At 38.5% G+C, this 26720-nt stretch overlaps 1 protein-coding gene across 6 annotated transcripts in view; it reads right to left on the reverse strand.

Annotated features, from left to right (window-relative positions):
- EYA1 (EYA transcriptional coactivator and phosphatase 1) overlaps window positions 1-26720 on the reverse strand; it is a 157450-nt gene that overhangs the window by 128210 nt on the left and 2520 nt on the right. For all 6 annotated transcript variants that reach the window (XM_058833365.1, XM_058833364.1, XM_058833363.1 and 3 more), the window contains exon 2: window positions 16518-16625. In XM_058833365.1, coding sequence (XP_058689348.1) covers window positions 16518-16550 — 33 coding nt within the window. In that variant the 5' untranslated portion in view covers window positions 16551-16625. The remainder of the gene's footprint in view (window positions 1-16517; window positions 16626-26720) is intronic.

Below are 26720 nucleotides of genomic sequence, written 5' to 3' on the forward strand. Positions count from 1 at the left end.
TATACAGCAAGACTGGCATAGCAATCATTGGTCTCATCCTATAAATGTTTTTTACGTGCATGAAGATGAGTCTTTCCTCACAGCTTAATTATCGAACATGAATTATACAGTGAAAAAAATAACTTTCAGTAGGAACATCAAAATATGACAATTGTCTGTGCAACCAGACATGTTTCTACTTAACACATCTGATGTAAGGAAGCTATTAATTTTCTAAATGCATGGCCAAACTTCTTTGTAGCATCTAACACAGCATTTTGCTAGGGCAATAAAAGAAGGCCTGACAGCTGCAATTTTCTAGAAATATGGATTAGGCCTTTCAATATGCTCTTGGGAAAGTTTTCTTTTCTATAAGCTTCTACAATTTGTTTTAAAATGGCTGATCATTCAGACCCAGAGTTCTCCCACATCCACTCCAGCTCCAGCTTATTTTTTGTCACAAATATGTTTAAGCACTGGGGGGAAAAAAAACCCGTATAATCTCCTACATATTTTCTCTGTCACTGGTTTTAAAACTATTTTGTTTAAAACTTTCTTCTAGATATTCATAACAACAAAGATTAGAGGAAAAAAATCACACTGATAGACTTGATCACCACTTCTGCTAAAAAAAAAAACCCAAATGATATTAACTGAAGGGGAATATTGCAGAGAAAGTATCTGGCTTTCTCTTCTGAGAACGAGACGCACTGGTGCCTTGTGCTGTCTGGTGACAGGAACTAAATATATTATCTGCATTCTCCAAGACATTCCACTTTGAACTTAACATGCCAGTAGTCATGGTACTAGTGAACGGACAGCTGCCACGAGGAAGGCATTTAATGTGTGAAACAAAGATTAATAGAGCAACCACAGTTAAATATAAATTAAATAGGAGAAATACATGTGGCAACTACCTTTATATTTAAAATTTAAAAATAATGATTCTAAAATTTGCATTGGTCAAAAAAACATCAAGTTACAAGATAATAGATTCTTGCAACTATTAAAATTGCATTATGTAGCCCTCTGTTCATGTAGTATCATTTGTACACAGTAGCAACAGCAGATGACTAAAAGTAAGACTACTAATTTTGTCCTAACTTAAAAACAGCTAAAGAACAAATTTAAAATTTACTTTATTTATCCTGGCATTTTCTTCATTTGCCTCTCAGTACTGCTTTGCATTAAACTACTCAATATACTAAACAAATACTAAATATATTCCATAACTTGGGTTATTGCAAAATATTCCCACACTGTACTCTGACCGGATGAGAACAAAGCAATGAGAAAGTATTGAATAGTGTCACTTAAATTAAATGCTTAGCATTTTAAAAGGTCAATGTCTGCTATAGAAAACAATTGCTCTAGAATTTAAAAAGCTCCAAAGCATACCCTTTTTCGTAAACTGTATAATAAGCATGATAAAAAGTGTATGCACTCACAGAGCAGAAGAAGTCATACAGAATAATAAGCCTTAAGAGAAATTACTACATTTACAGAATACAGAAGAAAGTTCTGGATCAAATTCACAGCTTTAGCTCTGCACACATAATTCCCATCCCCTCCATGGGGACAGATAATAAATACAGTGTTCAAATCTAGACTTCACTTCTTTATCACTTTAAAAACATATGGGTCAGTCTCTGTATGTTTTGTATCTGCCCATTGGAACATATTTGCTGTGAGCACTTACACAGAGATCTTCACAGGAATATTTTGAGCTTCATCCTTTTTATTACTGAAAGCAAAAGTTAAGAGTATGTTTTTCTTGCCTGGCACTCTCACTTCACTTTCAAAAGCATAAATTGAATGTTCAGTACTATAAGACAGTTCTTAGTGCAACCTCTATACTTAACAGAAGCTTACCACAACTACCTCAAATTATTTGGACTATTATGATGAGAAGGAAAACATTACTGTCCTATTTTGCAAAAAAAGAATAGGCAGAGACAAACTACACAGCATCACAGTCATACAAGCAGTTTGCAGGACAGCCATGAAGAGGATTCATTTCCCAAAGTCAGATCGGTGTCTTAATGACAAAGCCCTCCTTACTACCAGAACATTACATCCAATTAAACAAGGAGATCTCAAAGCAGAGAAATTTTATTTCCTCTTTACTGAAGTCTTAGATGTTTAGAAAGTGTCACCAGAGCAATCATGAAACCTCTATTGACAGTTTGGGCTAAAAAGATCTTGGATTAAACACATCAGATGTTACAGTTAATCTAGTCCTCCAATTCTGACAGATTCAGAACTGATAAAAATAACAAGGTTTTAAAACTCCTTTATGAACAGTAAAATGAAAGGTTGTGGTTGATTAAGAGAATGTCTGTTTCAGAAGCCCAGCTCCTGAACTCCACATGGTCAGCTTGTTTATGATCCCAATGATGCTTGTTTAGCGTCCCTTCAAGAGCCTCTACAGCTCTGCTAACACCAGTGTCACACACTTCATCACAGGCATGTTTATTTTTCTTGGCAGACCTACACAGGTCCTGTGTAACACTTCCTATCACTTAATTTACTCAAATGTTACTTTTATACCTACAAATTGCTCGCAGAAAACAAATGTTAAAGCACAAAACACATTGGGTTTGTCAGCACCACTTGTTTCTGACAATCCTCTTTGACTTATAAACGTAACTCAATTTCTCAGCAGGGTGCAAGGCTTACAGACAGAATAATAATGCCCTCTAAACTAGTATCTCACAAGGATTCGGTATTAAAGATACTTAAGCATGAAACGTTTGCCAAGAAATCCTGTAAAGAGAAAAAAATACTAAGACAAGAACCCCATGACGGTAAATGCCATGTGCAATAAAAAATGTGGCAAGAGTTTGCAATCCTCTCTAAGTAACAGCAGCAACAACAACATAAAATCTCCCACTGAGTTCGTTTGACACAAACTATCCACAACTGCTCAGCAAAACCAAGAAGGACTTCTATTTCTAGCAGCTGTCTCTAATGCTGAACGCCCTGTGAACACTCGCAGCGAATAATGTTTTCCTACTTAGCTACTGACAATGAGAAACTAGAACGGCACAAAACATCAGTGGTTGAATAAGACGAGTGCAGGGGGAAAAAATAAAGTCCCCAAAAGAGCACTGGCTTTTCAGCAAAAACAGCTGAGATCCACAGTTTATTATTAGCACAAGCTGACAGTCAATGGGAGCAAAGCCAAAGGTGTACCAGTGCTTAAGGAAAGGAGTCAGGATGACCTAAACAGCATCAGTGTAAATCTGGCATTAGTGTGAAGTAAGCAAATAGTCAAAATGTTCATCAGCAGAAGTACATAATTGATAACTCTCAAAGTCATGCTGGAAAAATATTTAATATCCGTTTTTATTTTCATGGCAGGTTATAAAAGATTGGAGAGCTCAGAGGCACAAATAATTTTTTAGGTATGTGCTGCTATGCTCCTTCATCAACTGAAATAAAGGACTGTTCTGTGCCAGTAAAACATGAAGTCAAAGGCTGGGAAAGGCAAGTAAGTAGAGTAAATGAATTATCCTTCTTTTTTTCCAAAATTTCCTTGCCTGACTTCCCATTCAGAGTTATCTTCCACGGCATTTTATTACCCACTCCTGGATTACACTACAGGGTGCAGGTGCCTCCTTCCTTCTCACCTGTGCTCACCACAACCTCGTCCTGCACAACACACTCAATGCCATAACATGCAGGTAACAGCTCTAACACACAAGAGGTGCTCTAAAAGGCCCAGAGATTTACAGATGTCAGCATGACCCTTCCCATTACACAATGGCAAGCAGTCAAAATATCTTGGCATTTCAAGGACAGAGGAATCATCACACCCCACCATCATAATGATCTACACATAGTCTAACAAGGAAAAGTAATAAATGCTTTCAGGATTTTAAGGTGTTACAACTAGCTTCTTTCTTTCTGCTAACACTTCTTGTTCTCTTCCCACTTATATGTCAAAACATTTCATGGGGATAAAATCTTTGTCATGCCATTATAATCCAATGGTCACTGGATTAACTCTTTCCTGGAAGAAGCCTGGGAAGAGACAGAAAAGGGATTTGAGCTGCTATATTGCTGGTGCCCGATCTTTTGTAATTGAAGAAAAAAAAGAAACAAAAAAAACCCCAAGAGTAGAAGGAGGTATAATTAAAATAGAAACAGCCTCTGTCACCTGCACACCTTTAACTGTAATATGTTGACCAAGTTGGGCTCATGATCTTATCAGCTGTTCCCAGATCTACCAAACTATGTTAATACCACACAGTCCAAGGCATAGGTTTTAGCACTTTTGCCATTGAGGATTCACAACTCATATGCTAGAGGAATCATGAATGTTAATTAGGACACAATTTTCTTGAACAGAAGGCAACAGAGATCAGAAAGAGGAGGAATAAAGTGGAGAAAGAAAAGAGCACAAGGTAAGAGCAGAACCACACATTTTGCTGACTTGTTCGGGATTTAGCCACAGTGCACAGGAGGGATGATACTGACTGTCTTTTCGGTCCCAAGCTCTAAGATTCATCCAGCAACATTGCAGCAGGCACTGGCTGCAAGTGTCCACTGAAGCCAGGGGTGCTAAACTACCTGAGGCCTGAGTATCAATAGATCTGTCTGCTAACTGATCTTTAACAACAGGAAAAGAGCCTTGTATAAGAGTTAATCTTCAAATAGCACATCTGTTCAACCAAAAGACAAGACAAAATAGTCACTGAATTACTTATTAAGAGCACCAAATAAATTCATTTTTCATTTAAGAAAGTATAATATTTTAAAAAATAAATGAAGTAATTCAACTCTCAGAATTTTCTTTTAGAACAGATGGGCTTAAAACTCTAAAATTTACTCTTCCATCATATATTGCTCTAAACTAACCATGCAATTTCTTTAAGCGACAGCTTGCTTTTCTCTTTCCTCTCTTTGTGCCACCTGCCAGAATGGGTCCTTGATCTTCCTCCAGATATAAAGCACATATATTTTTTGAAACTCACAAAGCTACTAATTGACCTTAAAATAATATTACATAAAAAATTTGCATGTTTCCTAGCAGTATCTTTTCTTGTTCAGTGAGATGCAGGTTCCAAAAAGAAAGCAGCATACACTCCCATATGCAAGTTTTCCTGGAAGATTACGTTCCCACTCTCCCCAAACCCATCTGTCTAACCCTTTTGAGTCAGACCATATATCAGAACTATCCAGAAACTTTATTAGCAAGGGGAGAAGAAAGTTTTGGAGACAGAGCTTTTAACAAAAAGATAGGATGACTGCAGAAAGGGGGGTGGCTGGTTGAGGCAGGTGTTCCCCACAACCCTGTCTTACAAGCCAAAAAACGCAAAAGACAGCTTAAACCACATTTCTGTCTGATTAGAGCTATAATTCAAACTGCTCCTCCAGGAAAGCACCACTCCTCTTGTTTGTCTGGAAGAAGTTGCTATTTGTGTTGGGTAGAACACTTGATTCTATTCTATTCTCTATTCTATATTCCACTTGATGAGCAAAGTGTTCATTCACCTCTCTGCTCCAGCTCAAGCTGTCTGTCATGGGCAGACATCCCAAAGTGCCATCACCAGAGAGCAGACTGAGGAGGGGGTGGAATCACATCTTCCTGATTTGCAACTGATGCCAGTGTCCTCAGTTTCAGGGTTATTTTTTGGTGAAAACTATTTAAGCTAATTCAACACAAATTCACACAGTTTCAGCTTCAAAGACTTTTTTCTGAAACTGATTAGCTTCAGTGAGAAAGGTCCTGAATGTCCATCAGAGACATTCCACAAGCTGAGTTCCACACACTACACTTAAATACCTGAAACTGGAACAGGGCTCACATTCTGTAGATTCAAATGCAAACACAGGAAAACATAGGTCAAAAATACCCCAACCATGAAGAACCATTTGTTATTGTCTCAGATTAATATAAACACTTCATGAAAAACATGCAAAAAGCCAACATTTTACTGTGGCAACAAAGGAAAATTCAGTCAAGACAAGACCATTGCAGAAATTGCAAAATTAATTAATTGCATGATGCTCAGTATCCAGGAAGAGAAGACCTTGACAGCTCTAGAACAAAGTATCAGCAGAAGCTTTGGGAAAGATTAACAAAATGAAGAGACACAAAGCAGCCAGATTCAAGAGTTCACCCAAGAGCTCTAAAACAATGGAAGCATGATCAAATCAGCTGTTACAATAAACAAGAGAATTGGTAGGCACATGGGAATATGATGTAATGGGGAAGAGAAAGCATGCCTTTGTAAAGAGAAGTCATAACTTCAAGATTACTTGCGTTTCTGTAAGGAGTTAATGATTATTTGGATAAGGATGATTTGGTTAATGTGGTATATTTAGATTTCTGAAAAGCTCTCACAAGTCAAAAGCCCTTAAACAATTTGTCATAAGGTAAAATAAAAGGTCTGTCATGAATTACTATTTAAAGGATGGAACCAAGTAAGTGGGCAGTTTTCACAATGTTACTAGTGGAATTCCAAAATGACCTGGTCTATTAAACATAAATACCCTGGAAAAGATGACAAACAGCAAGGTTATAAATTTGTTAAATTACTCGGGTCAGCTCAAAGTAAATCTGTCTACAGAGATCTGCTTTCATGGTGACTACACGTGACAAGAGCTGGTGAAATTCTGTGTTGATAAATGCAAAGTAAAAGACATCTCAAACTGAGAATGGACAAGGATAAGTGCTAAATTATCTATTGTTCCCAAGGAAGAGATCTTGCAGTTGTTGCCAATAATTTTCTGAAAACAATGCAGAATTCAGTGGCCAATGGCAGTCAAAAGGGTGGATGCAGTGCTTAAAATTATTAGGAAGGAAACACAGAGTAAAACAGAAAACATCATAAAGGCAGAGTGCTCACATCTTGAATCTCTCACACAAAGCTCAGCAGCAGCCTCAGGAAAAAACAAAGCTCTTCTCTTGGAAGAGACACCTTTGTGTCATGAAAACAAGAGAATTCTACCAAATCAGGAAAGGGACTGCAGGAAGTGAACAGAGATTGACAAGTCATTACTTCTCCTGTCAGGAAAACTTAACAACCCCATGTTTTTGCTGCAGTTATTATGCAGCAATCATAAAACAACAAAACCACTTTCTCTGAAAAGGCATAATTAACTTGTGGAACTTACAACTAGAGAGAATCAAAGCACACACATATCAAAAAGCAAGTTTTTGAAGGACAGCATTAAACACAATGTTTTGGATGTATCTTCCATCCTCTCAAAAGCAGGATTTGTTCTCTTTCTCCTACTCTCATTAACTGTGTGACACCAGTCTCTGTTAGACACAGAGCACCAGGCTAAGTTATGTCTGTCCCAGTTTGGTGGCACTTACCTCCTGCTCTTCTCTGCTAGTCTCAGTCTGTGGTTCTTCAAGCTGTCATACGAGGCTCTCGTTTTTCTGTCCAGCCCTAAAAGTGTTTCCTTCTGAGTAGTTTTTGTCTTTAAGTCTCACTTGTCAGACCAAAATAATGTCAAATTAATTACACTCACCAGAGGTAATTATTTTATTTAAAAATTGCAGACAGAGAAGAAATTGCAAAGATGGAGATTCCAAGCTACCAAGAAGTGCAAGATACTCTTTGCTCCTGATGATCAAAAGCGGATGCAATACTGGCAAATAAGACAGTCTTTGAGCATCAATAAACAAGACAAGCTAAGAACAGAAAGCGCTGATGTCCAGCACTGCAAGGATTTGGCAGTGCACTTGTCTTCTGTTTATAGAAAGCATAATGGCAGCACACAGCCCTTACAGGGACTGAGCAGAGGATTTATGCAGTGTCTGCACTATGGAAACCTGCTTGATGTGCCACTTAGCTTTTACACAGCCTTGCAAAAAGCAGAGAAATACATAACATAGATCTTGCACCTTGTCCCTCTTCGAAGTATTATTACAAAGGACAAAGATTTGAGGTAGTCATCAGCCTACCACTAAGTATACCTTGCTTGTTCCCCAAAAAACTAATGTTCAAACTAGAGTAGAAAAATTGAAGTGGAACAGGGCATCCCTAAATTTAGATTCTTTTTTCATGTACGTATAACTGAAGGTGAAAGCCAGGCATATAAGCATTTAACTAGTTGATTCTGAATGCAGAAATACTTTTAGATCTTTTGAATTATTTACAGGCCTAAAAGGGTGGTCAAACATGAAAAAATGCCCAATTATTAAGAATAAAAATAAAATAAAAAATAGATCATGTTTACTTTCTAAAAATATCTACAGTACTAAACACAGATTCAGCAAGAGCAAATTCCTGAATCTACGAGCACCAAAGCACTGCTTACTCTAAAAGCTCTCACTCTTCGAATTCCCATTCATTTTGCCCAAATGCAACACTTATATTTTAAAATTACTCCGCAGCATAAGAAAAGTATGAAAGTGTGTCTGAAATTACTTACTCTCCTACTTTCTTCTTTTAAAACAGAATGAGAAAAGAGATAAAACCTTTAATTTTTTATCTTCAAGCAATTTCATTCATTGACTCATGACCATTACCAGCACTTAACAGCTCTGTAAATTATAATCAGGATAATCAAATCCTGTACTTTGGGGTAGGAGCTGACCTCCTTAGGAGTTGGGGAGAAATCTGCTGCACTACATAGTTATAGAAGTGCATTGTCAGTACAATGGGAAGTCCACCCTATGTGAATGGTGGTGGCAGAATACAAGGCTCTGAATGCCAAAAACACTGAAATGACAAATTATATGTGATTGATGAGATTGATCCCTGTGAAGCTTTCTATTCACTGCCAGACTCTGCTGCTGTGCTGTGCATGGACCACGAGGCCACTGAGTCTATGACTTCCAGGATAGTCTAGACAGTACAGTTACAGCAAGGCAGACAGAAATAGAGAAGAATCTCTTTCCTACCAAGTCTGAATTTTAATTTCTCCTGTTGTAAACAGCTTCTTGACTGACTAATCTTACCCCCAGCATATATAATTTGATTTTACTGTAGCCATATATGTAAACATAATATGAGAAAATCATGGCATTAACATTATTAACTACTAACAAAATTATATTCCTCAAGTAAAAGCTGAAACATAACTTAATTTAATCTAATACATTCCATGCACACAGACACACACAGACACACATATATAAACTCACACCAAAATGACATTAATTTAAACATCATGTTTCTGAAATCCACTAATCTGAGATCAGTATATACAGGAATAAAAACTGCATTTAAACAGGATTTCTTTGTCATTCTATTGTATTTTCTATTACCATAGGACAACAGTAAGAATGAATATTTCAGAAAAATCTGAAATTGTGAGGAACTTATATTTCAATATCTCATATAAAATAAAAAAGTAAAAGTAGGAGCTTGTTCTGTATGTAGGAGCAACACCACTGACAGCCACATCCCAACCCAGTACCACAAATATATAAGTGCCAACCTGAACCTCCCATCTGCTGATATTGCTATCCATACAGTTATCAAGATACATATGAGCTGCACAGAAATGCCCCATGCCAAGAACCGCCAAAGATGTCAGAAGGAAAAGGGTGAGTTGGTGACCAAAATCCCCATCAAATACTGTTTTAAGGAAACATAATTCAATTCAGCACAGGTAGAGCAGCTTCACTACTGGCTTAGTGATCCTTTTTACAGACAACATTCCTTTCACTGGGAAGCTCCAGCTCACCTGCAAGTCAATGTCATGGGGAGGAAGCTGAGTGCTGGAGCTGGTCTGTGCCATTAGTGCTGCTAAATACAGGGTTCAACCTATCACATAAATATATGCATGGTAAACTTGAGACCAAATTTACAAGGGCATGTCTCTAAAAAAGCTGCAGAAATCCATGTGACTGCTCCATGTTGTCTTTAAGATGCACATTCAAGTAGCTGAACAGGAAATACCTGATCTGTAAAGTTTTTGTTTCATTTCTAAATATTCACATTCTCTCTTTCTCCCTAGAAGTATTCATAGAAAATTGTGGGTTTATGTACACATCAAAATACTTCCCCATTGTATCTGCAAGAGTACTTTAGACTAGAAAACCCACTTAAAATTGTATTCATTTCCACGTTTACTCAAATGGCAGTAGGAAAGGGGGTGGAAGAAAACAGGTATGGCATGGAAGTCTTAGCATCCCAGCTTTTGAAGCAGCAACAGAAACACATCCTTCTAATTAGAAATTATTGTTTCAAGACAAACTGTCTGTACTTAAAAACTGCATTCCAGGTAATCCACTTAACATTGCATAAATATACCTTGTACTAAAGTTTTTTTATAGAAGTCAAATTCAAAAAACAGTTTAGGCATGGGCATGTATAAGTAAAGCAGCCTGTGTACGTGTGGGTGTGTAAATACCATATACCCAGATGCAAGCCTTCAATGCATTAAGTAAACTTCAGCTCTATACCTTAGTACTCAATTCTGAGTCTGGTTACCTTCCGGATTGCTAAGTCTTTCTAAATTAGAACAAGCAATTTCTCTTTGTTTTACCTAATATTTGAAAATGGCAAAAAAGTCCCATGGGTCACTGAAAATTATCCCTTCATTCCTGCCGCCTGTTTCAAGTCAGTCAAAACATTCCAGACTTCAAAAGGGGGCTTTGCCTGCTCAGGCCATTTTGGTGTCCTTCTATGGTTGGCCTATGAGGGATTGGTTATTTGGATAAATTAGTTTGTGGAGCCTGCTGGCCTTCTAGAAGACCTCAGTGTCTGACTGCAAATTAGTTCTACCGAACATGTAGAAATCCCTGGGCAGACGAGAAGAAATAAATGGTGATAAAATCTAATACTACAATGTTTGTAATGTGATTTTATTCTGCTCTGCAGCTTGTAAGCAAAGCTAATGTTGAATTAAAAATTTTCAAATATAAAAATGTCCATGAAAGCACAAAATCAGATCAGTATCCGAGTCACAGCAGAGAAGGCTGGATGCCAACTTTAAAGTTAAGCTTCCCGCAGGAATCTTTTACAAGAACAAACAAAAAACCTCCTGGTTTTCCACAGAATCAAGTAGGTATTTACATTGCGGATGCACCCCTGCTTAAGCCAGGAAGTCACACAGTTGAATTCGGCTGGAGCTTGGGCTGTGAATAAACTGCTATGCAGTCTTTCAGTGCATAGTTGTACAACTGCCTAAGGAGAGTTTATCCTTAAGGAAGAGAAGTCAGAGAGCCAAAACTAACAAACATGGCTCCTCGAGCGGAACAATGGTCCAGAAAACCTAGTAAAAAAGAAAATAAACTTCACTGGCAGTTTGCTTTTTACTTTTAAGGGCTAAGCTACAACTTCATCAAGACTTTCAAGAAGAGACTCCACACTGAACAGTTGCACACAGTGGCTGGGAAAAGTCAGATGGATTGTGTATTTCTCATACATCCACTTTTACAAGTCATCTAAAAATGCCTCATGCAGTGACAAAGAAAAAACTTCCATCTCTCTAAGGAAACAAGGATTTGTTACCAAGGTAAGTGGTGGTATCTGTTGATGGACTCCAACAAAATCCCTGCAAGGTCTTTGTGACCGTGAGGAATATGCCCAACACTACAAGCTGTGGGTAGCAGCACCTCTGTCAGTGCCACAAGCACTGTTGCCTATGGCACTCTAGGATTTCTGCCACCAGTTAGGGAAGGTACATTTAAAGTCACAAGAATTTCTCCACGGTGTTACTGCAAACCCAGATGAATGAAGAGCTTGTAGTGAATAATGTTTTCAAACTGTCCACAAACAGCTTACAATTTTCAGGAGTATTTTCACTAAAATGTTTTGAAAGAAAAAATTCTGTCAATAGTTACTGATTGAGCAATTGCTTTAGATGGCCTAGCAGCAGCTCACTTCAATTTGGGGAATTTAAATACATCAGCTAGTTCCGGCTGTTCATTCTTTTTGACACTTACTGTGCGTAATAAGTGGGTTTTGTGGCTTATGTTTCCAATATTCTACCAATTGCAGATAGAGAGGGGAAGGGGAGTGGGAAGGGCGCAGGCGATTACATTTTATAGGCTCAGTTACAGATTGCAATTGCATGGTGCTTGTTGGTTATTGCCTTGCAGAGCTTTCCAAAAAGGAAGCGTGTCACACATTTCTTCAGAACAGGAGGGGAACACGGAGGGGAGAACAGTGCTGTGCCAGTCTTTGAGAAAAACTAGGCAGCACATGCATGGCTTTCACAGTGACAATGCTGTAAGTTTTCAACCGAAGGTAAAATATTTTCACCCTTCCTCCTCATAGACTTTGTTCCCTAATGTGACAAACAGGCAATGTGAGTAAGCATGACAAACATGTCATTGATGATGCTGTTCAAATCTGGAGGTCACCAGCCATGCCCTCAGGCACAGCCATGCCACCACCGTGGCAGTGGCCTCTGAAACCGCTCGAGAGTTGTGCTGCCGGATCCTGGCTCGCCTTGAAACAAAATGAACTTTCTAGCCCTTCTGGTAGTGAAGATAACCTTGAAAATGTGAAGAGAGTGTAATCTGATGCCTCAGTAAGACTGCAAGGAGCTTGAAACAAAGACAGAGAGATGTGAACTGCCCCAGCCATCTCTCTCTGGGCCCCATGGACTCAGCATTTCTGTGGTCGTGGAGTCTGGCATTTTTCCAAGATTCCACAGAATCTCGCATGTTTGCTGCAAAATTCATTATTTTGCTGCAGCCAGGTGCTGGATGTTTTTTGGTTTGGGTTTTTATTTTCTCCCTCCCCCTTTCTTGCTGAAACCAACTACTTGGTTTCACTGCTCTGTGTCTTTCCGCTAGCGGAGATAGGAGGTGAATTTTCGGTGCAAAGTGCCACTCTCCGGTACGTGGCGTGGGGCTCGCAGGAGAGAAGTGTCCAGTGAGCAGCAGGGAGGAGAAAGAAGCTGGAAATATGCAGCCAGGCTGCCCAGAGTGCTGACTGAGAGCTGAGGTTTGGGGGCTGTGGGGGGAATCAGAGAAGATTAACTGCTGGAGTGGATCAAGAGCACCTCCTTTTTTGGCTCATTGGGTACACACTATTTGGAGCTACCTTGACTGCCGAGGGCCTCAGAGTCTTCACTCTGTTTTCCAGATGGGCAAACTCCATCATCAAAAATACTCAACGCTGAAAATACTTCTTGGTGTGAAATTTTGCTATGAGAATTTTCAATTATGAGCCTGGACAGGGTAGGAATGAAAATTATTTTATGCTGTATAATAACATAATATCACTACCAGTGAGAGAATTATGGAAGAAGAGCCCTCCAAATTATCCCCAGAGAGTATAGTAATTGCTGAAAACATGCCAATATTTACTTGTGAAAATTTTCTTGTGCTGAGTTTTGCAGATAAATAAACACCACACATTTAAAAAAAAAAAAAAATCACAGGCAAATCAAATGAAATTAAATACCTGCTGACCTCTACACTGCCCTTTTTGAGTTGTTTTTTAGAAGTCATCATCAGGGTACCTCTAATCACCTGGGTTATCATGCTGACTCTTAGCAGTGTTTGTCACCTTTTTAGGGCTTCTACAGGGTTTCTAGGGCAATAGATTCATACCAATGCCAAGTTTGGAACTGGTAGACTTAGCCTACCACAAATATAAGCCATGATAATTTTGCATAAATATTTTGAAATCAATTTGGTATAAGATGTACTGTTACTCAGTCTCAGTCTCCTTACAATCAGAATTTCTCTAACACCCAAAATGACATTTTCCTCTCTAAAATAATTAAAACAAGAGGCTGTTTTTTTCATTTCTCAAGTATATTTGAGCAGTGGGACTTGTTGCAAATGACTGGCAGGCAGAAAAACCCCCTCAGGATGATGAAGAAAATACAAATTAAAAAACCCAACCATTTGTTTTAGCTTGATGAAACATGAGTGAAACCATCTTTGATAGGAGCATGTATCATTAGCAAACAGGCTTCAAAGCCTTTTTTGACTCAGAAAGAAAGCAACAGAAGTTCAGTGAAATTTTCAGACAGGATAACATACTGATATCCTCTGTCCAGCCAGCCTCAGGTTTGTGTTGTACTTCTTTCTCAAGCACATAGTAGAGGAAAGGCAGGGGCACATGTAATGTCCAGGTTTGCAAGCTGGTTTGAAATTAATTTCCTACAGAATGTGAGCCAAGCACATGACAGTACAATTAGAACCATTTCTTGATTAGGAAATAGCTAAAATACTCTCTCAGCTCTGTGGGTGTAACAGAAGTGCAGAAGTGAGGTTACTGGGCTTATTATGGTATCTTCTGTATACATCAACACTGACAGGCTGTATTCCCATGTACAATATCATCCTCTTCCTCAAGAGAGAAATTGTGGCCAAAGGCAAAGTACTTCCTCATCTACACTCTCATACTGTCGTCTGATAACTTTTCTTTCATTTCCCTTTACCTTCTCCTTCTCCTGGTACTTTCTCTGTTGTCCATCTAGCTGTGTCTTCCTAAAACATTATCCAGCTTCATTTCTCAGTTGTCGAATAAAGCTCCTCCCTTATGCACAGATACCTGAAATTGCTTCCACTACATAGCTTGCATTGGCTAGTTGCAAAATTAAATTACCTTTCAACTGGTATGTGTAGGGAAGTTTTCTTCTTTTCCTATGGACTAGCATCAGGTTTTCAAAGCCACTATGTGTGTTTGGGATCTTAAATCCCAAAGAGGTTTTGGGTTCTGGTTCCTAATTACAGAGTGCTAATCTATCTCTCACTCTCTCTTTCTTTCTATGCACACACATAGAACAAAATAAACAAAACCAATGTTCATACCATCATCTTTCTTTTCACTGAGACTCTTTTGCCTTCTGACTACTGCTTTTAGGAAATCTCTGTTGGTCAACTGGCTGTTGCAAATGCAGCAGACTGTCCAATTATAAATGCGAGACCTAACTGAAGGGTCTGATTCCAGGGTTTAATACCCCCATTTTAAACCTCTTCAATGACACTGCAATCAGAAGAGTCACACCCTACCCTGTGTCATGAACCTTTGGGTGCTTCAGTCCTCATTTACAGAAGTCTGAGTGCTGGTCAGTGCAGTGGGTCTATTCAGCAGTTACTGGTTTAGATTTTGATAATCCTGATAGCATCAACAACTACCACCCACTTGGGTAATGTGAAGGGAAACTCTGAGTAGATGAAGTGTTTTACAGGCCCTCTGGACTAAGTGGTGAAAAGAAGGAATGGAATGAATAACCCCAACAGGAGTGCTGGTGGTGCCAAACCATGAACAAATATTTCCCTTAATACTCCCGTTATGCTAAGCGACAGTTACATTTGTCATTACATACAGCTCAGCACACAATTACCCAGCCCAAAACCCTCCACAGCACACGAAGCCCAGTCTACCCCGGGCACACAGAGGGGAAGTATCGCAGTGTAAGCCACAGAAAACCCTGACAGCATCAGTGAAAGGCTTTTCATGCATGGAGGAAAGGCTGACTCCAAACAGAACGAGGAGCTTGGGTGGTGCTGAAAGCTCTGGCACTGCGACTGCAAACAGGGCCATCCCTGTTTAGTGCCTGCTGGTAACCATGGCCACCCTTTCCCTGAGAGTTAACTGGTCCTGTCCACACATGGCGGCAGCAGCGATGGATAAATACCCAAATACACATAGAGACAAGACTGGAACAAATGAACATTGGAAAATAATCAAAGCCATATTGCTTCAGACAGCAAAAATTACACTACACATGAAATGCAACAAAAACACGCAACACAAAAGGCTTATTATTAAGGTGCTTGGTTTTTTCTACTCTGTTGCTACATTAAATGGAAGCATCAGGGAAACTGGATATAGAAATATAAAATACAAAAGGGAGGGTGAGAGAGAATAGAGTACTGTCAAATGTAGAAAATAAACACATCAGAAAAAATGCAGGCAACAAAGCTAATTAAATTTACTAAATAGCTTTTGGACTTATTTTCCAACTGGTAAAAATAAGGTAATCTCAATATTTCTGCAGTTCAGTAATTGCACAGATTCTTTTAAAAATTACGAATAAAAACATATATGTAACATTCTGAATTTCACTGAGTGCCAATAATGTCACAAATTAAGCTAACAAATCCAAAATACACAGCTAATCATTTGTCCCTGCATGAAACATTCTTAATCACAACTGATAGTTTGCAAAATTTCTTATTATTGTGACTCTACAAACAGGCATTTGCAACAAACAACAATCCTACTACATTTTTTTTGCCACTGTTCTTAAGACTGCTGCTAGGAGTTGCACTCATTTCTCCCAGAAGCAGTATTTGCATAATTCACACAGGCAAAGAGAAACAACTTCAAATAATGGGATGAAAACTCTCTAACAGATAAAAATGTTAACAACATAAACACAGCAGGCCAAATATTTCTTAGAGAAACAACAACCATTATTTTGTAATATGAATCACTGAAGACAAATATTTTTAAACCTATACTTAATTTTCTGTAGCTTTAGCATAAGCCTCCATCTCTCAGTTAATTTCATCATTCCCTGACTCTTCCAATGACTAAAAGTGAATGTCACTCTCTAAGACTTTCATTCACTTGGTTGCCACAAAAATAATTGCCACTTTAAAAGCCGCAACTTTTTTTTTTCTCAGGACTGACAAGTTGTTTACTTACAGACTTCCCATTTATTCCCTCGGGGTCTTCCATTGAAGATTTCTCCTTCCAAATTATGTACGGACTATTAGTTACAGGGAGGTTCAGACAGTCCTAGTGCACACACACCTGTGGAAAAGACAGTACCACATCGTCGGATTAATTTGCTGGCATGAAACTAGGAGCTGATCTTCACTTCTGCAACTTTCCAGCAACTAACAAGTATTCACAAGTTGGGAGCAGTTGTCTTTGAAGAATTGAAACAGTCTTGAAAATAAATACATAGCTGAGCTGTTTATTGCAAATCCATGCAAGCCAAAAGCAGGCAGCGAGAGCCCCGTTGTGCTCACTGTCTGCAGAGAATAAAAGGCAGCCAGCAACTCTTCTACCGTCCCTATTTCTGTGCCAACAACACATCTCTTCTTCTTTTTCTTTCTTTTTTTTTTCCCTTTAGGAAGCTCAGCCTTCCCCTGATATCTATCAATGTCAATCGTACTTTAATGCTAAGAGGAAATAATAACAAAGCAATATGATTGTAGACTTAGCCAGGATAAAAAAGAAAATCCACAAAGTTTTCAAACGTTGCCCTCAAGCTAAGGATATTTTTATACTAAATCTCTTCAAGTTTACATTAGGTCACAGTCCTAGGCCCCATAAATTTTAAATATGGGATGCTTTGTGTTCTCCCACCTTCAGAAAGGGTGTTCTTTGATGTTTAAAGTAACAGTAAAGTACTGACATGAAGCAATAAAGGCTTAGCCTCCCGAACAGATATCAACCCAAAATATGATTTCCCTCCTTCTTTAGAATAAAATTCTGTAAACTTCTTAAAATTTAGAATTATTCATTGGCGTAATTTAAACAAACATGGCTACAATCCTCATTAGAAAAACTGGCGCTTTTTTCTAAACACATGGGGAAAATGCTATCAATAAAGAATAAAAATGAAAATCTGATTTTTTAAAGTATACACACATACACACACACACACGTTATATACACACAAATGTGAATAGCACTTTGCTCTTCTGTGACTGTTGAAGACATGGTCTGAAGATATTCAGTTTGTCCTAAAACCACTCCACATATGAAACACATATAATTTAGGATCAGGACCCAAAATCATATCTTTCTACTTGGATAAGACTCTAGCAAGAAAGTAAAAAAATCCCTTCAAACCCAGTTTTTTGAACACTACTCATTGCACACATTTGGCTACTTCTATAAAATCTAAGCATTAAGAAAGTGTTAACAGGTCCACTCCACACCCTAAGGAAGATGCTAATATGAACCATGCTTCTGCAATGCATCCACTCCCTTTTTTCTGGTTTACAATTGAGAGATCAAATCCAGTCCTGCTCCTGCTGAGAACAATGGCCAATCTGCAATATTTCTGTGAAATCAGGGTTTGGTGTTTATATTTGTTCTGACACCAGATTATAGGTTACAAAATTATTTATGGCTTTAAAAAGTAACAATTAAAGTTCGGGTGGGGAAGGACAAGAATTTTTTCTAGCTTAAAAAAAGGAGAGAACAGCCCTCTAACAATGCCCCACTCCTAAGCAATGACTGACATCTGTTTCAAAAACTCTTTTATTGCAAAATTCAATGAATGGAAAAACCACACTAACTGAAAGTCTGCCACTTCAGCAAGGGAATAAAATGGAGCCTTTTCTAATGGAAAAATATTCAAAAGTCAATTGATGTAATGCTGGTATGGATGACCTGATGGATTTTCAGATCAGCAGTGCTCTCTTTACTAATGGAAAGAAAACTTTACCAAGACTGGTAATTTTCTATTGAAGCCCAGAAGGAAAAAGCATACATGTTGTAGTGTATAATATAGTTCAGCTGTAATTAGGTGACCTAACTTGCAGGAGCTGCTGTGGCAAATATCTTCTCTCTCTGGGAAAGATTCCTATAACACACCAGTGTTAAAAGAGCCTACTCTTGTAATTTCTGCTCTGACATATGCTGCCCCTCATGCCATTGCAAAAGAGGTTTACAAAAAGCTCCTATATATATGTATATATATATATATATATATATATATATATATATATATATATATATATATATATATATATATATATATACACCCACCCACACTGCTAGGGGCAAAGACTTGTCTTGCTCAGAAGACACCAGAGACCTCTGGCAGCAGAATCTAGCCACAGTAACATGAGGGCTTAGATGCTAATAAAGAACAGCTGATCCACAATATAATTAAGTAATTTTAATTTTGAAAAATTCAACTTTTAAACAAGAGCAACTTAGTTATCCTGATTCTAATTGTCATCTTAGGTTATTTTTAACTTTTAGTAAAGCTTTGCAAAAACTAATTAAATTCCCTTGAGTTGTTAATGTATCAAAAAAAATATCCAAATTACACAGAGTATCTATTACGGAGAAGCTGTTATATGCAAAATGTGCCATCAAATATGAGTAGGACAAAAACTCAATTTATTGAAAAATACAAGATCGAAATTGAAGGGAAGTCCAGAAAGCACGTATCCCCTTTTATTTTTCTCTACTTTTTTCAGAAGTCATTTGCTTGGTAAAATATTATTAAACACACAACAGTATTAAGAGTCCCACCAGCTAAAGAAGTACTACTGTACCAGGCATGATGACCAGCAGTATTCTTTCCAAACAGCTATTACCTTTTAAAAGGGAATAATAATAATAAAAAAACCCAACCCACAGAGAAGCACAGAACGTGGTTTATGGGGGATTTTTATTCCCTCCTTTCTGAAACCTTAGCCAACTCTGTGCAATTTCCCCCACACACATGGACCTCAACATGCGCCGTTGCCGCCAGGCACAGGGTGGCTGCCAGCCCCTCCCAGCCACGCTACAGAGGTGGCAGGAGCTTTAACAAGCTCCTTGTCGTGGCTGGAACTGCTGTCCCCCTGTCCCCATCCACCTGAAAACCTGGCAAAAGCCAGCAGCAGGTCACCCGGGAAGCAGATGTTAAACACAGTCACTGAGGAATGATCCCTTGGCGCTGGAAGGCGTGCAGAGAGAGCGACCAACGCAAGGCTGACCAAACAGTAGCTGGCCATGGCTGACCCCTGGCACCTAGACACCTACAAGGAACTTACAAGGAACCTGATTCCTTATGCTTGCCGAGCTGTCCTCCATAAAAGCTCTGCACTTCCCATGCAGGACCTCCACTGCCACTAATCCACATCTTGGAGCTGTCCCAGGGCTGCTGTAAAACACCTTCAGCTGCACTGAGCCCCTGAGGACACTCACAGTGATCAGAAACAGCACTAACACAACAATACCTTGGGCTACCTTAGCCCTTCCATCACCAAGGAGAAGGAATTAAACTTTTTATCCTGTTCCCGTGCTACCAGCAAAATCAATCCTGTCTTAAAACCTCCTGGCTGATTATGCCATTGCAAAGTCTCCAAGATAAAGTCATTTTTAGTGCCATCAGTGGTTTCTGCTTTGCTCTTATTTTCTTATGCTTTCTCAGGAATTGAAGGGATTTTTCTACTAACACTTTGAAAAAACTGTATCCCCCCAAGCTATATGTATTGGTTAGAAGTAAAAGAACCCAAAAAGCCACACGTGCTTTACCTTTTGGTAGAGAAAATAAAGATAGAGGTTATGAGGCTGGGTGAAATGGCTTTTTTTACCCTGTAGATGATAGCATGTGGTATTTTACAGTTAATGGGAGGGAACTCAATGGTTTTGATTTTAGGTGCTGTATTTGGTAAATTTCCTTTTTAGCACTTTCTAAAGACTCACTACATTCACTCCAATCCCAGGTAGGTCTCTTGTACCCCACCCCCGCTTCCTTTTAAGGTGTTAAATTTGGCAGATAACCTGGGTAGCATTTAGAAAACAATTATTTCCAAATGCTGGGAAAGAAACTTGCCAAGTGTAACAGCTGAAAACTGAAAAGAAAGAGAAAAAAAAATTAGGAAGAAAATAAAATTAAATGAAAAAGGGAAAGGTATTTTTAAAAATTAAATTTAGTAGGGACCTTTCAGCAGATTTATAAACAATTAACTCCAGGACTGTGACTGAAGACCACCTCTGATTCAGCCTGGAACGCCTGCAGATGCAATACAGCATCCTGCCTTCCAGTGAGCCTCAGGGACTCCAGCAAAACAGAGAGGTGCCCAGATGTGTGGGACCTACCATGCACATCTGCTGGAGGCATCCCACACCAACTGCAGTGCTGACACTGACCAGACACAGACTCTGGGGGTGTGCAAGTCCCCAGACAGCTCTGTGGGAATGCAGCATGTAGGTAACACACTGAAAAACACCACAAGAGGTAGGTCACTATTTCTGCACCCCAATAAACATCCATGTTCACCTCAACAGATCTTTTTTTCCACCACCATCAAGCAGAAATGCACAGAGTGTCAGGACTTGTGGCTGAAGTAAACCTGTGGGAGAGGGGGCTGAAAGTTTTCCATTTTATTGGTAAGCTTTCCTTTATATAACATAGAACAAGCACTCTGGTGTCCTAGACAGGCATGTTTAAAACCCATGGCACTTACTGTCAAGTCTAGGTCTAGCAAAAAAGCAATCTCATTCTTTAGAAGTAAATAATAGAAATTAAATATCAAGTTGTTTTTTTGGTGTTTTTTTGGGGTTTTTTTTTGAGGGGGGGAGGTTCTATTTAGGTAATCACTTTTAACTTTATTTTAAAGATTAAAACAATGGTATTTCCCTAATATTTTTAATTTCACAGAGAAGTTAAGTTTCTGGTAGGGAAACATGAGGTCTCATCTGCCTACATAGTAATCTTACTGGGCATTGGACCAGTAAAACCAAGGAGACTCATGAGCAAAAGGAAGCAAGAAAAAAGGTAGAAATGAAGCACCATGAACACAAAAAGTACATCACAGGCAAATTATATCAGTAACAGTCTGGGAAATACATCTGTGCTACTTTCTGAATTCTGGATTACACTTATAAGATTTCTATCACACTGTAAGCCTAAGTATGTCTTAAAGGAACTACTCAATAGACTTTGTGGTCCATTTTTCCCATATACCATTAAATCTAATATGAAAAAGATGTTGAGAACACAAGGGCCACAATACTGGTTGAGACCAACAATCCTGGTGCTGTCTCCAGCAACAGCCATAACAGGACACAGAAGAGCAAGAACAGAACAAGCATATGCCATTTTCATGGCATTTTCCCAGTTTCCTGCTATTTCAGATCAGGGGTCTCCTGAGACAGATGGAGTTCATCTGTCCAGGAATCCTCAGTACAGCTCTCTCAGGTACTTGTCTATTCTCCACCTGAAGGCTATGTAATTTTTTTAATTTTTTTTTTTCCTAGCAGTTCTGAACATCCATTTTGGGGGGAATTACTAAGAATTGAACAAATTTGCTTGGAATTATTTTAGATGCCAAGACCCCCTTTCTTAAAGGTGAGGGTCAACCTGGTGCCCATCGCCTTCCATGTACAATTACAACTATTTCAACAGAGGTTTAGCAGTTCACATTTATCTCTGCAGAATTTAAGTTGTCGTTTTATTGCCTAGTGACTTGTCTCATAAGGTCCTTGAGCAGCTCTTCACTTTGCTCTCCTTGCTATTCACCTCAAGAGGAAGCAAGCTAGAAAAATGATTCTGCCTGATTAGCACACTTATTGAGACATTTGTAGAAAGTGGACTGAGAATAACAGAAAACTCCTACCTGAAGAAACAAACAAAAGCAAAAGATGTTGGCATGCTTTTATGGGAATCTCCTGGTTGCTAATTTCAGCAAACTCAGAAGAGCTCTCTGGTCTCCCAGGGCTGGAAGAGATGGTCAAATACAAAGTAAACTCTCCTGAGGTGGAGAAAGAAGCTTGACAGTGTCATGTTCAAAAGTTAGGAGGGCAATGATGTAAGACTGAAGAACAGGAAAAAATGAAGTAAATATTTTGCCATTGCTTTTACATGATTTAAACCTGAAATACAACTATTTCAAAAACTGTCTTGATGAAGTCTTTGAGTTGCTTCCCAGATGCAATGGTCAGGAATGGTTTTAAACAGGAATTAGGACCTGGTTTCAGGTATGAAACCTGGTGCGTGCAGTGGACAGATTTCTAAGTTCAATCTCCCTCACACAAACACCTAACAGGGCGCCTCAGTCAGGAAGCTCCACAAAAGGCAGAAGTGGGAGACATATACATATAAAAATTTAAAGCAATAACATTATTTTAAAAGCAGAGCTCTCCAAACATAGCAAAAGATCATATTTTTCATTGAATACTAAATGCACACAAAAGTCAGGCTGTAGAACAATGTTAAAGTACATACTGGTTACTTGCTTGCCAGAATTTCTTTTCTAAATTACTTACAAAATTAATAGTACATTTAAACTACCCAGTGGGATCAACTTTATTTGTAACTGAAATGTAGATTGAAACTGTTCAGCAGAAAAACACACTAACAGTTTAGGACAGGAAGTAAAGAATATTCTTAAGGTGAAAACATAAAAATTCTGCTTTTAAAAATTAATAACATTTTACAAAGTGAACTTTGCCTCGAATAAGGATTAAACAGCTTTCCTCTTAACATTCCATAGGATTTTCATCATCAAAAAGTTAGAATTTCCCTGGTTTTATTTATGTATCATTAACAAAGAATGAAACCAGAATGCAACAGCCAATTCCTTTGTCATCATGTCTTTGAGCAACAAATCTGTTTTCTGCTTTCTATGTGTCAAACACACTACAAAAGGTGAGGGGGATGAACAGATTAACACTATTAGGTTATGTGTCATGGTGGATAAAGAATATGAAATACGTACAAGAAAAATGTCGAGCTACGAATCAAAACATGCAACTGGAATCCTTACCTAGCTCAGGAAAGAAGTGCAAGATACTTTACAAACAAAGCTTTCTTTCAACCCGTGTGGTTCTGTACAATGTTTCTAATGAGTAGTAATTATATATGTGCTTTAAGAAGCCTTTCTACACCTATTATAAATTTAGATTAAAGGTAGAGCATTACTTATTATTTTACATGTGCTTTTAAAGTAGTTTGTAAAATATATGCAGTCTATAAAAGTTTGTGGTCTGACAACAAGCAACTGTACTGCTTCTGCATAACTCAGTGCAAACAGGTAAGAGTTTGCTAGTTATAATTAATACAGGTCACATGTAGAGGTTTTAAGGTTTACACAGAGCGATTAAAGTAATTTTCCTCTAGGTGAAATGTCTTAGTTTTATAATTTTTTAAAGTTTTATTTATTTTTTTAAATAAATCAGATAAATTTCAGTCTGAAATTCTAACAACCTTCATTAAAAACTAGGCTTCCCCCAAGCTGGTAATGGCACTCATGTAAGAAACAGTACAAGCAATATTTTCAGTAGTGGAAGCCACAGCATGCCAGAGAGCAGAAAAATCCACCCAAATAGATGGGTTACAGAAAGCATGCTTGCAAGGGAGTCATCCAGGCTATGGAAAGCTAACGTTCAACCAGGAAACTCAGAGACCAAAGTCTTGGCATCTCCTGCTGAGGGGGACCCAAGCTCTGGGTCAGGGCTAGCTGAGGTCCCACACTCTATGAGAACCACCCAGCTGCCTCTGGACTCACCCTGCCCTTGGGAGCAGTGTAGTTGTCCTTGTGTGCCACAGAGTCATGTCTCTGGTGTCCCCATGTGAGTGCCACCTGCAGATCTCACAATGGATCAACCACCAGGTCAATGTGCATAGCAGTGACCTTCCTCACACCGCCATCAGCAAGGCTAAGGATGCTGCTTGCTTCTTTAAAATAAGAAAACTTCCCTGACTCTTGAGGTCAACCAAAGTTTTCACTGGTAAGTCACAACAGTCACACACCACAAGAAGCCTCTTACTTTCAATCTTTATCAGTATATATATTATATAGTATATATATATATTCAATCAGTATCTACAAATATTTCTGCTTTCTCTGCAGTAGAGGTACCCACCTGAATATATGAGATGAGTTTCACCAGTAGATGCAAGTAGTCTGTTTTCTTCATTTGGACTCATTTCTGAGAATGGGAACTCTTTCAACCTCTGTTAAGTCCAAATCAAAGAGCGTGAATGGTCCTAATTCTGAGAAAACCAGAAGGCTGTACCACTGAGCCGTCAAATTTGTCATTGTGAGATCCAATGGGATATTTAAAGGCATCACATCAGCCAAAGCATCTACAGCCATTTACACTTGTTTGTCTGTTCGTTTATAGTGCAAGCACCCTTGTGAATTACTGTAAAGACCCAGCTGCACCTTTAGCCACCTAAATACTCTTGGAAACTTGGCCCATGGTGACCAGAAATACCCACAATTTGCTAACTAAAAACTGATTTTAAAGCAGAAGCGATAGTGTTTTTACCTAACAATGATGCCAACTTTCCTTCACGTTTGTGTTCTACATCCTCAAGCTCTTGCCTGTCAGGAGTAATCCCAGGGAAGGCACTGCCCAGCTCCCTTTGGGGCCATCCCTGCCATCAGTGGGTTGAAGAAGGAGACACTGGTTGGGACCTCTCTCTCTTATCTAGCCAGCAGTCACTCCTTAAGAAATTAAACCCCACCAAGAATCTGTTGAAAAATTTGGACAATTAGCATTGGAATATTACAGGGGAGGAGAAGAAAATGATCGTAGGAGTATTTAGAGGGCTCCCAGTTCCTTGGAAAACAATGGTAAAGCACATTTTTTTAATGCTGTTCTGTTCAACTTTGTCATATATTTTGCTTGACAGATGACATCCTTCTCCCCTAATTTCTTCCAAACTATGTTTTCATGAAAATTAATTCAGTTACTCATCATTATTAACATAATAAAAACTGAAAACTTAAGGATTTGGAATCTTGATAAATAGGTTTTGCTTACACAACTTCACAAAGATGCAGTATGTGTTTATTGTCAGTAAAAAATGCACCTAGTCAAACAACAATATTTAGTTTCAGTTTTCCATGTCTTCAAACTATATCTACCAATGAGAATGAGCTTAATATACATTTATGAAAAAACCAAAACAGGCAGGACTGAAACACGGTAGAAATTAAGTCATTAAATCAGTCTGTCCTCTAGCAACAGCCACACTTCTTAAGTATTTGCTTATCCTAATAGTCTTGCAATCTTTCTCACCATCACAGCTCAAGATGAAACTTTAATTATTAAATATTACTGGCTATAGCAATATACTAAGTGGGAAAAGCACTACAGCAATGGTTACTATCTGTAGAATATGATTTGTACAACTATTATAAAAATAGTTTCACTTATCAAATAATGTTATAGCAAAGTTTTTATAAATCATACTTCATAACAAAGGAAAAAGCAAAGAATGAACTACACCATCATTTTTGACATAATATTTCACTTTCTTTTGAGAACAATATAACCTAAAACATAAAAAAAGAAAATTTTATTTACACAACGCCATGTAATTCCCGCCAATATTCAGATGATAAAGAGCTCAAGCTATTAAACTGAGTAATTAAAATTCAAAAATTTCAGGAATAAGGCCGATTGCCTAAAGTAGCAGTAGGTGTGACTTGCTATGGAAACAGCATGGGAAGGACAGAGAAACAACTTCGAGTTGGAAAAGCTTTTAAAAGCATACAAAGTACCCAGCTGTGGCCTCCTTGATTTTAAGGACTTTACACACAATTTCCGTTCTTATAAATATAAAGGGCTTTCTCCTAGCTCGCTTCATTATAAGGGGAGCTGCAGAAATGCAGACCCACCTCCCAGGGTGGGACTTCAGCTCTGTGATTTTCCCAGGCAGCCTGGAACACTGGGGGCCCTGGGCAGGCTGGGGCATTCACTGCCCACACTGCCCACCCCCTGCCCGGGGTTTGAGGATGGACAGCAGCTGCCCCAGGCTCCCCCAAGAACTGCCTCTCTGCGTGTCACTGCCAGGCAGCCACAGCTCACTGTCATCACCATCAAATCCAGGCAAATTTTTCTTGGTCCAATCATTAGAGTCCTTTCATGGTAGTTTGACCCATATCACAGAACTCAATGGTAAATTCATATTTTACTTCCTAGGTCCATGCAGTAGGACTAGTACTATCAGACAGAGTAAGAAGATATTCTGTGTCACAAAGGGAAAAAAGAAGAAAAAAAAAAAAAAAAAAAAAAAAAAAGCATTAACAGTGTCCAGACATTTGAGAAATCATTATCTTGTGATGTTTGGTATATCAGATTTAACAGTCAAAGATAAAGAGAGTAAAAATGAGAGAAAGGAAAAAAACTCAAGCTTCTTAACTCAATTTAAAT

Source organism: Poecile atricapillus, chromosome 2 (genome assembly GCF_030490865.1).
Source record: "Poecile atricapillus isolate bPoeAtr1 chromosome 2, bPoeAtr1.hap1, whole genome shotgun sequence".
NCBI lineage: Eukaryota > Metazoa > Chordata > Aves > Passeriformes > Paridae > Poecile > Poecile atricapillus.